This window comes from Mustela erminea, chromosome 9, assembly GCF_009829155.1.
Source record: "Mustela erminea isolate mMusErm1 chromosome 9, mMusErm1.Pri, whole genome shotgun sequence".
Classification (NCBI taxonomy): Eukaryota; Metazoa; Chordata; class Mammalia; order Carnivora; family Mustelidae; genus Mustela; species Mustela erminea.
Genome location: NC_045622.1, coordinates 73,319,406 through 73,334,538, shown reverse-complemented (window position 1 = coordinate 73,334,538; position 15,133 = coordinate 73,319,406). Strand labels below are relative to the sequence as shown.

The 15,133-nt window shown below is 51.4% G+C and overlaps 1 protein-coding gene across 11 annotated transcripts in view; it reads right to left on the bottom strand.

Moving 5' to 3' along the window:
• Nucleotides 1–15,133, bottom strand: part of NAV2 (neuron navigator 2) — a 397,127-nt gene that overhangs the window by 327,850 nt on the left and 54,144 nt on the right. The window contains exon 1 of one of the 11 annotated variants that reach the window (XM_032357760.1): nucleotides 138–2,824. The exons of the other annotated variants lie outside the window; for them this stretch is intronic. Coding sequence (XP_032213651.1) covers nucleotides 138–188 — 51 coding nt within the window. The 5' untranslated portion in view covers nucleotides 189–2,824. Of the gene's footprint in view, nucleotides 1–137; nucleotides 2,825–15,133 lie in introns of those variants that run through there. 11 annotated transcript variants of the gene reach the window in all.

The following is a 15,133-nucleotide window of genomic DNA, read 5'->3' as shown; positions in this document are numbered from 1 at the left end:
GGGAAACACCACGTACAAAATGCATTTCAGGCGCTTTTCATCTCGGGAGACAATTCTCAAAGAGGATGGGGAGGGGGTGGGGGATAAAAAGTGGGACAGTGACCCCCGGGAGTGAGGGGGTCTGCAGTCCACCTTACCAGCTTCATGGTGGTGTTATTCTGTTCCCAGCGCCACAGCATCACGCTCATCTTACTTCAGGGCAGAGAGGGAAGGGGGGAGGAAAGGAGAAAAAGGGGGAGGGGGCCGAAGCACCTGCCCGCGCGCCAGGCAGGTCGGGCAGTCCGGACCGGTCGTCGTCTCCGCCCCGGACCCTCGGGCATCCCCGGCGCCCTCGGCCACCTCGCCCCCGCCCTGGCCGCTGCCGCGCGCGCGCGGCGGTTTTGGTGGTGGGGGGGGGGACGGTGCCCGGAGCCCGGCCCCCACGCTGCCCGGCTCCCGTGCCTCCCCCGCTCTCTCCCTGCCAGCCTCCTCGCCTCCGCCAAATCAAACAACTCCCCCTGCGTCCGAACGCCCGCGCCTTGCAGCGCGGAGGCCGCTGGGGCCGCGGCGGGGAGGGGGCGGGAGTCGGGGCCGCCGGGCTCCCCGCCCCCTCGCCGGCCCGCGGGCCGCTCCGCGAGGCCCCTCCGCTCCGGTGGGCGGGTTAGCCCCCTGCGGTGGCGGGTGCGGGCTTAGGGGCAAGATGGGTGGAAGGGGAGGAGGTCCTTAACTCTTTCGGGGAGGGCGCCAGTAGCCGGGCAGCCTTTGGCACAAACGAAGAGTTCGATGCGGGGGAGCAGTGGGCTGCAGTCTGTGGCTCGCGGGTCCTCAGCCCGGACACTGACCGCACCCCTCCCAACGCGTGCCGGGCTCCGTGTGCATTTGCTCTCAGCACCGAACTCACCCAAGTTGTCCGACAGTAAGCCCTCCGGGGTCACCCCCCCTCCCCCCCAGCTGTGACTGGAACTGTGACTGTGGGATGGAGGCACCGTCCCCACCACGTCCACCCCATCGCACACACCCGGTCGCCCACACCCTGCCCCAGCCACCGCAACTCCCCAGCCACATTTATTTCCTGCTACGTGAAGGACAAGGACGGGGCTTGAGTGTTTTCAAACACACCTGGCCGCTGCCACAGAGAGGACATCCATGGCCCTGGGCCCGGGGCGGGGGTGGGGGGGCAGAGGAGGGGGCAGGCGATGACAGGGGAGGCAGACAAGGGGAAGAGACTGTGTGGCCTTTGTTTCCTCTTCTGCCTGCCTCACCTGCCATAGGCTCTTTCTCAGGCCTGCCCCCTCTACCTTGTGTCTTCCTCTGACATTGTAGGGGACTAAGCACCTCCTCACCTCCCAGGCCAAGCCTTGGCAGCGTCCCCAGAGACTTTCAGTAGCCTGAAAAGGCTCAGGAATCAAGGCAAGAGGGCATGGCCTACCCAGACCTCAGGGCTTGTCTAATCCCTGCGGTGGTGACAATTTAGGATTAATACCTGGCTGTCCCCTGCTAGTAGAGAGCCCTGATGAGAATTCATGGAATTGGTTTATTACACATCATTTCAGTAGTCAAAACTCTTCAGAGTAAGGGGGGTGGTAATACGGATCCAAACCTTTTAAAAGTGATCTTCCAAACATGCCAATTAGATCAAAATGTTACCCTGCCTAAAGCTTTCACGATTTGTTTTCCCTTCACAGATGAAAAATCCCAACTCTTTTCATGGCTTAGGACTTCATGCCCCACCGTCTTCCTTTTGCCTACTGTGCTCCAGCAGCGGTGGTGGGGTGGTAGAGGTGGTGGTCTTTCTTTTTCTCTAATACATTGAAATCCTTTCCACCTCAGGACCTTGGTACCTGACGGTGTCTCTCCCTGGATCTCTGATTCTCCTAGACCTGCCTGTGGCTCAATTCTCATGTCACCTCCTCAAAAGGCCTTTTGACTTCTCATGTAGCGACCTTCCCCTTTGCATATTCTGTTGTCTTTCCTTTGTCCTGTTCACTGTGTGAATGTAGTTAACTTATATTCTTGTTTATTGTCTGCCTTGTCTCACTGGGCTATAAATTCCATGAAAGCAGGGGCCTTGTCTGTTTTGTTCCCCTATTGTATCCCCAAGTGCCTAGAACAGTGCGTGGCACAGAGTGGGAGCTCAGTAGATGTTTCCCAAATGAAAGTCTGTTGACAATGTCCTAAGTTCCTGCAGCTTCCTCTGCAAAAGGATAGAGCCAGACCAGGACAGCATATCCCACATCCTGTCTGGGCCCTGACAGAGACTGAGGACTGCAAAAGACTGTGCTATGTGCATCTCCATGCATCTTTCTGGTGAGTGCAACATAGGCAGGCATATTTGCTGCTTAAAGGGAAGGGGGACATCCTAGGGAAACACAGAAGGGGGGTAGCATATGTCATGTGAGAAAGCGTATCCATATTATAATGTATTCCTATATTTGGAAAACAAGATTTTAAAATAACTATTTTTTTTTCTCTGAAAATAAAGCTGGACCAATCTTATCAGCCAAGAGAGCAAAACACAAGTTGTCTATGACAGCTGTGTTAAGCCAGGGGTCTTGGAGCTGGGTGGGAGGACGTGCAGTCCAGAAACCTCCTGATTGTATGAAATACTGTGAGACTGGGCGTTTGTGCATTTTCTGGGGAAGCATCTATAGGTTTATCATATTCTTTAGGATACCCCCAAACATGAAAAAACTACACATCCCCAGAAAGCCACTGAAAGAGCAATTAGTTTCCAGTCAAAATCTTTGCTGGTAAAAGATGGAAAATCCCACTCATGGTGCAAGGCAGAAGCAGGGGCTGGGTCATTCTTTCAATAAAAAGAATGAATCCTTGGCCTTGACTTTCAGATCTTATACGCTTCAGACCATAGGTATACTGACTCATTGAGCAAACATTCTTTGAGCATCTACCCTGTGCATGTACCCAGCACTGTGCTGGGCATTGAGAATCAGGAAGGACTCCCTATCACACGCACATACGGTCTATTGAATGATGGACACATACACCCACCATTGTAGTGCAAATTGACAGGTGCTACAAAGGAGGGTTGTAGGGTGTACAGCTCGGCCCTAAAGAAGAAAAAGCTATAACCAAGACTGGGAAGCATGGAATAGCTTCACAGAAGTGGCACTGACCTGCATCTGGAAGGATGAAGGCAGATTCGGCAAGAGGAGGAGAGCATCCCAGGAAGGCGGGACAGCCCATGCAAGAAAACGCATGGCAGGTGCTGTGTGGTCAGGAGGAGACCAAGGGGCAGGAAATGGGGTTGTGAAGGTGATCTTACCCTTCATCCTTATAAACCAGGGGAATGATTTGACTGACTCCCCATTTTCGCAGGACCTCTCTAGGAAGAGCAAGAAGGCGAGTTTGGAAAGGTGGAGGCTGGAGAGAGGGAGACCCGTTAGAAGGCTGTTGAAATCATGCAGGAGATAGAGGATGAGGACCTGGATAGGGAGAGGTATAAAGAAAAGGACACCAACGTCACCAGCCATCCGCTGATGCAGTGGGTGACTCCCGGGGGTCATGGCTTTGAGTTCACCCAAGCAGGTGTCAGGACCGTGCCGATTTTCAGAAACAGAAGCACCTCCTTAAAACCTCCTACATCTTGGAGAGCTCTTCATCCTGTCCCAGGCTGCCTCTCCCAGCACCTTTCTTCTCCTTCCCCCTAGTTCTGTGATCTTCCACCAAGTCCTTTGATGTGAATTAAGGGAAAGAGATCAGCCCATGTTGGCCACATGGGACACAGCGGTGGGAGCAATGCTTGTGACGGTCTGCCCTGAATGCGTGGTCTTCTTCCTCCTCATGGTGGGCCTCCTTTTTCAGCTCCTGGCTTTCTGGCCCATCCCTTGCACCTGCCTCTTCAGTGCTGACCCCAAGGTTAGCTCAGCTCCCTGGTCGTGACCTCTCTTGAACTCTCATGGTAGCCACAAGGTAGGGCCCTAAATTCCAGTATTGTGTAACCCTTGGTGGCACTGACCACCCTCCCCCCGACCAGACACTAGATCTGCCCTTTGCTGATAGTGTCCTGTTCCAGACCTTCTCATCCCCAGCATCCAAGGGATGCGACCCACATCGCTCAGCCCTTGCTTCCTTCCATGTCTGTCTTCCCTATTCCTAGTCTTCTCTGAATTCCCAGTACCTCCGCAGCCAGGGGAGGCCTGTGGTATCTCCTGAATGAAAGCTGGAGACGAGGAAGAGGTTCAGACCAGAAAGCAGGGTTTCAGGCCTGGCAGCCCCATTCCCCTAACCTGCTATTTGCAGACCTCTTTTCCCTCACCTCTAAAATGATCATCTGTAAAGTCCCTTTTCCCTCCTACATTCTGCAAGTCCGGCCCCTGTCTGATAAACTAATTTGTGTCCAGCTGTTAATGGCTTAATGTGTTTCCCAGATAACGTATTCCAGCTTAACAGGGGTCTTCCACTTGCTCAGCCAAAGCAGTGACTAATGGGGAAAAGTTCAGACACTGCGGGGGCCAGCCCGGGGAATATCAGACAAAATGGGCTCTCTAGACTGCCCATAGAACGTGGGCTGAGGCCTTTCCACCCACACAGGACAGATGTCGGCTTTTACATGGCGCAAGGATGACAAAGGAGGAACCAAGAGCCGTGGGCCACCCCAGAGGTAGGAAAGAAGCTAATAGCTTTTAACATAGGGAGTCCATTATTTTTTCCCCCGCATAACAGGGCCTGAATAGTAAAATAGCACAGAAGAGTTTAGCATTGCCTGTCAAAGGAAAATCCTAGTCCTATTTGCCGCTATTTATTAAGCATGGCACAGGGCACCTTTCAATTACTCATCAAAGCAACGCAAAGAAAAGTGATTTTCCCCAGGGAGAGTGTCTGGCTCTGTCCGATCAGCTCCAGGACCGCCCAACGGGAGCATCCCTGGGGTCGGCCTGCCTGCCCCCTACCTCTGTTGTGTCCATGGTATTGTCATACTACACACAGGAAAGGCAGTCTCCGAAATGCCATCCCCGAAAGGATGAAGACACTCTGCAAACAGACATTTTGGCAAGTGGCTTAAGGCTTCTTTGAAGTCTCCTTCCCTTTCTGGGAGGGCCTGGAGATCTTGGATCTGGAGGAAGACATAAAAATAAAAGACTCGTGGAAGGTACACAGCTGGCAGGCTTTTCAGGAATGGAGAGTCAAATTTACAAAAAGCACTAATCCTTCCTGGAGCAGAAAGCTGGGACCAGGAGGGTGAGCCCCCAAGAGGTGCCCTCTCCCCCTCCACCAGCCTTGGAGGGGACGGAGCCCCCTGCCAAAAGGTCACCGGGAACATTGGGGTCTGCGGGGGGTCCAAGGCGATGGGAGGGTTTGAAAGTAAGATGTATGGCTTTCAGGAGGGCAGACACAATGTCACACTGACAAGCCCACAAATGAATGAATACGTCCCTAGAAGGGGGTGGGCTGGGCTGGGTTAGCAAAGGATTTCTCTCCCTCCCCCACGCCTTTTCTTTTTTTGTGAGATAAAGAATTATGTACAGGCATCTCGCCTGTAGTGTGTTCCCCGAACAGGGTTTAGTTTGTCGCTTTCTGGCTCCTCCCACAATTCACTTTCTTCCTTTCAGTGCTGGGGGCGTCAGGGTCTGAGTGGGGCAGTGTCTCCCATGGCTCTTCCCTGTGTCCCTGTGGGCTGCTCACTCTGCCTTGCACACCTTTGCTCAGGTGTGCATGGAAAAAAGCATGGAAATGCTTCTCCTTCCTTTGTCTGCCAAATGATATCATGTAGGTCTGTCAGGATCCAGAGCAAAAGTAACTTAGTTGGTGAACTTGTCTTCGAACCCTCCCCTTTGAGAACATATTCTCCTCTCCTCTGGGGTCCCCAGCTCTTTGTTTCTGCCTTCTCGCCAGCCTTTGGAATCCTCCATCTCCTTCCACAGTTGGGGTTCGATACACTCACTGGCTGTTGTGTTCGTGTTGATAGGAGTATTATTACCACTGGATTGTAAGTTGCTTAGGAACGGGTACTCCGTCTTATTCATCTTTGTACACTCAGAACAGTGCTGGGCTTATTGTTGGTATTATCAGATGGAATGAATATATTCAGAAGGTCAGGACTATAGGGGGCTTAACGTTCATCCAGCCCCCCTGCCCCCATAATTGTCCAGGAAAATCCGGGGCCCTTCTATAGAACACTTCTGCTGCCCTGTGTGGAATGCACTGAAAAGAAACCCAGCTGAGTTGGAGGCTGGAAACAGGGCACCATAGCATCTCGGGCAGGCTCTCCGAAACCCATGGTGACCTTGCCAGACTAAAGATTCGCCTGCTTGCTGGGGATCTAGATACTGGACATTTCCTTTTTTTTTTTTTTTTTTTTAAGATTTTATTTATTTATTTGGCAGACAGAGATCACAAGTAGGCAGAGAGGCAGGCAGAGAGAGAGGAGGAAGCAGGCTCCCCGTGGAGCAGAGAGCCCGATGCGGGGCTGGATCCCAGGACCCTGAGACTGTGACCTGAGCCGAAGGCAGAGGCTTAACCCACTGAGCCACTCAGGCACCCCTGGACATTTCCTTTTAAATCCTACTAGAAGAAGAGCTTTTGGAGAGTGAGGATTATGTGTTGTTTTTCCCTTCAGCCTCCCAAACACTGCCAAACATAGAAGAGCTTAGGGCAAGCACTAAATTTCAGGAAGAATGAATGAATAATCAAAGACCAACTGTAAAGCTCTAGGGAAAGAGGCTTTTGACACGCAAAGCAGCCAGAATGGTCCCACGCGGCCTAGGACACAGTTTGGAAAAGCAGGTCTGCTTCCCCTCAGATCCCGGGGTTGCCAGGTACCCCTGGTATTTATTTACTCTATTCAACATCTCAGGCCCAGGGGCTCCTCCTCCAGCCCCCTCCCCTCTCACTACTTCAGTGAAGCAGATAAGGGTGGAAATTGTGCAATCTTTGGGTGACCTCTGACCCCCCGTTTGAAGGGCCTCCATGTTGCCAGCCCTCTCTCCGCCCTCTTCCTCCTGTCCTCTGAGGGGCTGCATCTCCTGCTCTGACCCCAGTGAGGTGTCAGGACGTGGGGACTGCAGACGTTTTCGAGGTAGCTTAAAGACCCATTTAGGCCTATCCGGCCCTCGCAGTTGGGCTAGGGGTTCATGTGAGGGGAAATTAAACTGTTCAAAGTAAAAATTAAAAAAATTTAAAAAAAAGTCTTAAAAAATTCTGCCACAGAACTATGGGCACAGAAATATGGATAGCTATTGTCAAAGCACTTAAGGAAGTTCAGTGGTTTCTAATTTTTGTCTTCTGTTCTGGCTTTGCGACCGAATGATTCAGAGACCCGGTCTGGATTGGAGTCGTCCTCGAACTCTCACTGGGTTGCGTTAGTTTATTTTGTTTTCAGTGGTTGTGGTTTGGTGGGGGAAGAGGGTGGTGTGGTTTTGTTTATTTTATTTTCCCCGTGGGATCAGCCCTTTCATTCTGGGCCAGTTCTGGTCACCAGGGATTAAAGTTAGCAATTTAAGAGGCAGCGTCTTTCCCAAGGGGCTGTGGTCTACACGTCCTGGGCACTGTTGAGGAACTCAGCGCCTCCCTAATAAACTGGTGCCGTAGGAAATGCCACTGCTTTTCATGATTGAGAGATGAAAGGAACACAAATGTCCTTAAAGTGGGTTAAATATTATTCCCAATGGGGGCTCTGGAGGCTTTTCCCTTGGAACAAAAGCAGCAGGTAAATTGATTCCACTTTTGTCAGGCAACCTGATTTCACAGGAGATTGCCACACACACACACACACACACACACCCTCTGAAGCCCCCCACCCCCCTCTCAGGAGAGGGTACCTGTGATGAATGTCACAAGGGTGAGGCTCGGGGCTGGCACTGTGGGTCTGGTACACATGAATGAGGGTAAACAGGAGGAAACAGATGTCTGAGATGCACCGGCCGACACAGTGCGGACACAATCACCCTCTATTCCAAAGTCAACAAGGACAACCCGGGAAATCCCAGAATGAGGGCGCCATTGTTTAGCAAAGGAAAACTCTCGGCACCGCTAATGACTGTGCAGGCCCATGGAACTGTTGCGGTTGATGAAACGGCCTCGGCACTTCTGGGCATTTCTCAGGTCCTAGGACACAACCAGCAGAGCCGTTCTTCCCAGCCGGCGCCCTCCTCCCTGCGCATGCTCCAGTCAGATGTGGACACGGAGAACTCGTGATGACCTAGTTTTATGTTTGTCAAAGCACTTCCACAGCGGTTACCCAGGTGGTTTTTCTTAGAACCACTCTGTGACCTAAGCTAGATGGCGGGCGTGATCCCATTTTCCGAAGAGTACGCCGAGGCACAGAGAGGTTAAGCGAGCTGTCCAAAGTTGCACAGCTGCTCAGTGAGCAGGCCAGGTTAAGTCTTAGACCTACGGGCTCCAATCTAAACACCCTCTCTGCGGGTCCTCAAGACACGGGGACTTTACATAGTATTCTTATTATTAACAAAAGTAATAGTAGCCGCAAATAGCTAACACTTTCTGAAGTGTGTCTTCTGGGTTATGGGCCATTTTGAGAGGTCTGCACGTAATATCTCATTGAATCATCATAGTAACCTTGTGCTACAGGTGTAAAAATTACATTTCACGGAGGGGAAACCAGGCACAGAAAAGTTGAATAACTTGCTCAAGGTCACAGATCTAGTAAGTGACACTGCCTGGATTGAAGCAGTGGCTGCAGAATTGACATACTTCACCTGTGTTGTCCTGTCTCTGTGTAGTAATATCGTAACCATAAGGTGAGTCCAAGGTCAAAAGTAAAATAAATATACTTCACTGAAAGGGTTTTTACAAATCATAGGTGTCATGCCCAGTTAGTGGGGTCTTTCTTCCCCCTTTTTTGCTTGTTTTTTGGTTTTGTTCCATTTTAATGATTGCTGCCACTACAGACAAACTTCTATCAAATGCACGAATTGTTTCTCAGATCATGCAACTGTAGATAGTATTTTAAATACCCCGTGACCTGCAATGAGTTATAAATCTCTCTGCATCTCAGCCTCCTCTTAGTAAAATGGGGATGAACATATTTACTTCTAAGGATTATTTAAAAAATCAGGTGAGATACTGCTTATGAAGGCCCTTGAAAAACCATAAATTCCTAGAACTAGTTTCCCAAAATTAATTGATGGGAACAGACTAGAGTATGTTCAACAGCTTTACCTATGCGTCTCCACTGTAGGACTTTTGGGAAGCTTACATATGCTAGTGAGCACCCTGGAGCTCTAGGCAGGCAATTGTTAACGGAGCAACTCACAAGTGTATTTCACTGCAGGGCCCTGTGGGTAGAGTACTTCTCAAGCTACTCCTGCAAGGAACCCACTTCAGGATTGGCGTCCCACAAGGTGGAACCCGGGATGTATTTCCCAGCGGGTCTCCCTCTTCAAACATTCAAAGCAGCCCGAGTCCCTCTGACGCCACTCCTAGATTTGCTCCTTTAATTCTGAGACCCTGCAGCCAGAGATGTAAGCTTGCACTTCTATCCTTATAACAATCAGACCAAAGACCACAGGATCTGAGTGATGATGAGACAATGGGGGCCTCGGGGCTCCAACAGAAACATGACAGGAGAACTCAGATGACCCCACCCCTGTGTCCTACACACAATCTGGTTTCTATCAGGCCGGATCCTGCAGAGTCACACTGAAAGCCAGTCATTCAGAATGTGTGGCTGGCCTCTGACACAAACCCAAGGTTTGAAGGATGGCCATACTGATAATGAATCCCCATCCTTCCAGCATGGAGCAGATGGTAAGGAATAACAATGGGATTGGCCCTACACAGAGGCACAATGGGAGGAGGATATGTGCCTTTGCTCCGACACCACTGTCCTACAGAGGGAGGCGTGGAGTGTCTAAAATAGCCCTCATCTTCTTCTGATCATGAGAACTGCTAACATTTATGGAGCTTCTGCATACTTAGCATATCCCAGACACGAAGCTGTTTCTATAAATCAGCATCTTCAATCCTCCCAATGACTCTCTGAAAGTGGCACCAACACCAGTATCCAGAAGAGGTAACAGAAGTACAGAGATGTTGGGTAGATTACCAATGGTCACACAGCTCATAAATGGGGGAATTCCATCATGGGTTTGTCTGAACCCAGAGCCTTGGACCCATGGCCCTCGGCATTATAGGTCTCGTAGAACAGAGGTTCTCCAAGTGCAGTCCCTGGTCCTACAGCATCAGCAATACCTGGGAATGTATTACAAATACAAATTCTTGGACACCAGTACAGGCCTACTGAGAGAGTAACTCTGGTAGAACCCAGCAGTCTGCTTTGTCATTGTTGTTTTGTAAGGCCTGCAGCTCATTCTGATGCCCATTTACACTTGAGACCACTGTTCCAGGGGAAGGAGATTTGCACCCAGGCAGTGGCATCATGTCACTTGAGAAAGCCCCAGAATGAGTCACCTGACCCATTAACCAGTAGCGTCACCCAGCAATGAGCAGGGCACAGAAGGGCAGGGTGCAGGGCCGGTGGCTATTACAGGAAGAAAAAGTAATAGCGAGGCCTGGCGTCACAGGGAGCTAGGGCCAAGACAGAACAAGAGGGACAACTAAGGTCTAGGGTGAAGGTGGGAAAGGCCAGCACAGAGCACGCCTGCATAGAAGATGCCAGGCCATTTCCATCCACGTCCTCCCCTCTCTCTTCATAGGGCCACAGGCTCCCAGCGGGCTTGGCAGGCCTTCATGATCCCTGAGTTGTCTCCCTCCCTGGGCGCACACCCCCACTTGACAAGGTCCCTGCCAAGAGGGTCTCCTCTCTCTGCCTGAACCCCTGCCGTGATGGAGAGCTCACTGCCCCCAAGATGTCTGCATGGTTCCTTGCACTCTTCCCCATCATTCCTCCCTGCACCCCACCGAGGCCACCTTGAACTAGCCTGTTCCGGGCAGACCTTTAGATATTCGACAGTACTCATGCTTCCCACCCAGGACAAAGGCCTTAGTTCTTTTAATAATGCCTCTTGTACCTGTTTTCACGGTCTTTCACTGCCCCAGGCCATTTGAAAAGGCTCCTGAGGGATTCTCAGAGAGGAAGCCCCGCAGCCCTCGTCTGCCCTTCTCCGTTGGCCCAACTCCGCAGACTCCACTGAATGGAATCACATCAGGCAAGCAGAGCCCCTGGCCCCCGGCTTCTGGCCTGGCCACCCAGTCCTCAAGGAGGGACCCAGGGGAGGGGGTGCTGACTGCCCTTCCTGCTCTTCTTCCTGAGGAGGGCATGGAAAGCACTAGCCTGTTCTGAAGAGAGTTCCTTGAGAAAGCAGGGACAGGAGGCTATGTTTTTTCAAGACCCACTCACTGTGCAGTGAGGGAGGCCCATCGTGGACTGGGAAGTTCCCCCGCACGTGCCCGCTCTGCAGAACCCAGAGGAGCCCACGCTCCCTGGCTTCTCCCCCTCCTTCCCAGGCCTGGCAGGGCTCCAGCATCCCCACTGGAACCCTTGGCTCCTGGAGGGGGTAAACATCAGGCTGTGTTGAGACCCCGCCGTCTCTCCGCAGTTGGCAGGGGTTGACGCCTCTGCAGGGAAGAGATAGTGATGGGTCTGTTTTCACTGGACAGACTTGTGGTTATCTTCCCCGAGGAAGCCAAGAGTGGGGCGGGGGGGTTGGAGGCTAGGCTGGGAGCTTGGAGATCTGGGCTACAGGCCCTCAAGGTCCCAGTGCAAGCTCCCAGTGCATCCCCCTGGAGACAATCTGCTAGAATTCAGAGTCCGGCCCACCCCGCCTCTCCGTGTGACCTGGGGTAAGTTATTTAACTTCTCTGTGTCTTATGACCTCATCTGTTAGTTCACGGAAGTGATAATGGTGCCAGTGTCTCCCCAGTGAGGCCCATGTGAAACGCACATGAACACATGAAAACAGGGCATGCACCCAGTCCAAGCTCACCGGATGTTTATTGCTCCTATTGGTCTACTGCTTTATGCAACTTGGTTAGGGATCAAGTTATACAGGACTAGAGCCTTTTTAACTTTACAAAGACTTTGTTCTCTTGTTTGATTCCAATAACTCATGAGATGGCATCATCAAGATATACCATGACCAGGCTGTATGTGAAAATACTGAAGCCCAGAAAGGTCAAGTGACTAGGGCAAGGTCACACAGCAGACCCATCCACAGATCCCAGACCATTAACCTCCTGCCTTGGGCTCCTAAGGCCTGGCTAGGATGGACAGTCTGATTTATACTATCATTGCATTTCTTCTCATATCATATGGCTGTCTTATTTTCTAAAAATCAAGGACTAGACTTGTGATCATGGACATAAAACCCCCAATCTGGACAGTCCACAGGCTTCCCACTCCCTCGTCTCCCAGTTTTTATCCTAAGGGGCACGCAAGGAAGAGATTCCTCTCTCTCTTCACCCATGGACCTGGCTCCTGGGCCAGGACTCATCCAGTCCCTGCCTGGTGTGTGAGGGTATAGCCAGGCTCACTGGCCAATCCAAGGCTCATGGTCTGACCCTGAACCAGACTTTGAAGTGGCATGGTATCAGGTCCTCCTAGAAATATCCACAGGATGTCCCCTGGAGTACACCTCCAGAGTAACCTCCTGCAATGCCCCCAGGAAGGGGCCTACACTCCCTTTTGCAGTGATGCTGATCCAATCCCCCTTCTCCTAAGGCTTCTGAACAAGAAGAGCAAGGCAGGTTGGGAATGTGGGGTGGGAGGAGGGAAACCTGACTGCTCCAGATGCACTCCTCTAGCTTGCCAATCCCAAAGTCCTTAGAAGGAGATTCTGGGAGATCTGTGCCTGGGGCTGGGAATCGCCATGTTCTATTCAGTGGCTCCAGAAATACCAGATTTTTTCCCACCATGTCCCATCTGGGCCCGATAAGCACCATCCTTTCAATGCCTGCACTAAGTGGTTTGCAGGCTGTCTTGGCTGTGTGTTCCTGGGAAGGACAATTTATCTCAACCCTCTTCCTCTGGTTCCAAGAAATGCTTCTCTCCCTCCTCAAGAGATATCAGGCATGGGCTCCACTGAGTATTTGTGATCCAGGGATGATCCAATGACATCAGTTTCCTGAGAGCTGGACAGTTCCCCTCACTTCAAAGCCTGGCTTTGCTCTCCCTCCTCCCCCTGGTCCTCCGTACACCCTTGTTCACACTTGGATTCATCCCGCAGACCCCCACAGTCCTCACTGTCACTCAGAGCAGAGCTTGGTGCCGTTATCAGACCCAGCCAACAGGGCCGAAAATTCATCAAGAGAGCCGCCTTGTTGTGGACAAGTGGTATTACAGGGTGGAGAACTAGCTATAGGGCAGAATTGTTCTTACATTTATTAATGTATGCAACAGATATTTTTCAATGACCTCCAAGTGCCCCATCCTTTTCTGGGTGTCGGGGAGACAGGGTGTTGAACAGACAGAAGATGACACACAAGGGCAGCAAGACTGACAGGGAAGTAAACACACAGTAAGTACCGGAAGACATAGCTGGGCGAGAGTCAGACCGTGCCTGGGGGTGTGGAATGGGGGGCGAATACCACAGAATGGCAGCTCAGAGAGACTTCTCCAGAGGCACCTGCCAGCAGAGAAGCAAATGAAGCAAGTGAGCCCCATAGCAGCCCTGAGGGGACAGCGTCAGGGGCAGAGGGACAGAAGAACAAGGGCCCTGAGCAGAATCCGATCCGGGTGCTGCTCAAGGACAGCAGGAACACCACGAGGGCCAGAGCAGAGAGAGCAGGACAGACGGCGAGAGCAGATGAGCTGGAGAGAAAAGTTGTGGCCAGCACACATCAGGCAGGAGTCTGCAAACGACAGCCCTTGGTGTGCTCCCGTTGGGCGCAAGCTAAGAACAGGGATGACATGTGGAAAGGGTTGGAAGAAGAAGGAAACAAAGATGGAGAGAGAAATGAAGACAATGGTGAAGAAAAAGAAGGAGGAGAAGAGGACGGCCACGTGACAGCGTAACCTGAAACATGTATTACCTGGCCCTTGACAGAGAGGTCTGCTTGTTCCCCAGTGCAGAGACCTGAAGGACAGGGGGCCGCAACATCACAGGAAGCCACGGTTGGCAGGGGCCCTTCTGAGCAAGGACGTGTCACAGCACGAGGTATGTGTGTCAGGCTCACTCTGGCTCCCCTGTCGGGGGTGGCCATAGGGTCATCCCCCATGGTAGTGACAGGATGGTGGCTTTGCCTGGGATGGGGACAGTGGCTGTCGAAAGAAGGGGCTGATTTTGAGACACATCAGCAGACTTGTTACATTGGATATGGGGTGTGAGGGAGGGAGAGGAGCCACGGACGATGCTTAGGTTTTGAGGCAGAACAACTGGGTCAGCGTTGGCGCCATTTCCTGACGGTCAGAAGACTAAGGGAGGTGCGGCTGGAGGGCTGGGTTTGAGAAATCAAGAGCTCTGGTCTGGCCGTGAAGGGGGCCAAGATGATGAGTCGACATCAAAATGCAAACATTTATATATACACCTACACACACACACACGCATGTGCAAAGCACACACATGTACAATGTAAAGGATGATGACGTCACTGGTGCTGCTGGAGAAATGGACAGAAAACAAGAATGCATGGAAGACTTCCTTGGACGTGCGAAGTATTCAATGTTTGCTCCCCCAACGGTCTGTGAGGAGATGTCCCTCCTCTTGTCTCTCCCGCTTTACTGATCAGAAAACTGGGGCTGAAATTTTCCCAAAGTTGCACATGGAGCTGGGCAGCGGGAGAGCTGGGAGATGAAGCCAGGAGTCCCCATTCCTAAGCCCACATCTACCAAACAGAACAGCACATCCATGCCCGCTCAGGGATGCCGCCTTCCTTTCACAGCACCTGTCTGTGGGTATTTTGATTTGGGTGACGTAATGGACAAACTGAGTCCTCCTGGTCTCCCGGAATTGATGCTACAGACCAGATGCAATAAAACGTTCTTGTTTCCTACCTACCTCTCAATTTAGCCAAGTGGAATAGACACACGTTTACTACAATATTTTTTTCTTATCTGGTCATTTTTTTAAATTATGAAGTCATACATGCTTATTAATTGAAATTAAAAATATGGAAAAATAGGAAGGGAGGAAATTAGTAATGTCCCCAATCCTTAAATATAGCCATGATTGAATATTTCTGGGACTTTTTAGAGGCTGCACGTGATGTAGTGTATAGTTAGCAAAAGTTTCTGGGGTTCAGAACTGGCGGCTCAGAAAGGGAAGAGGGCCCTAAGGGA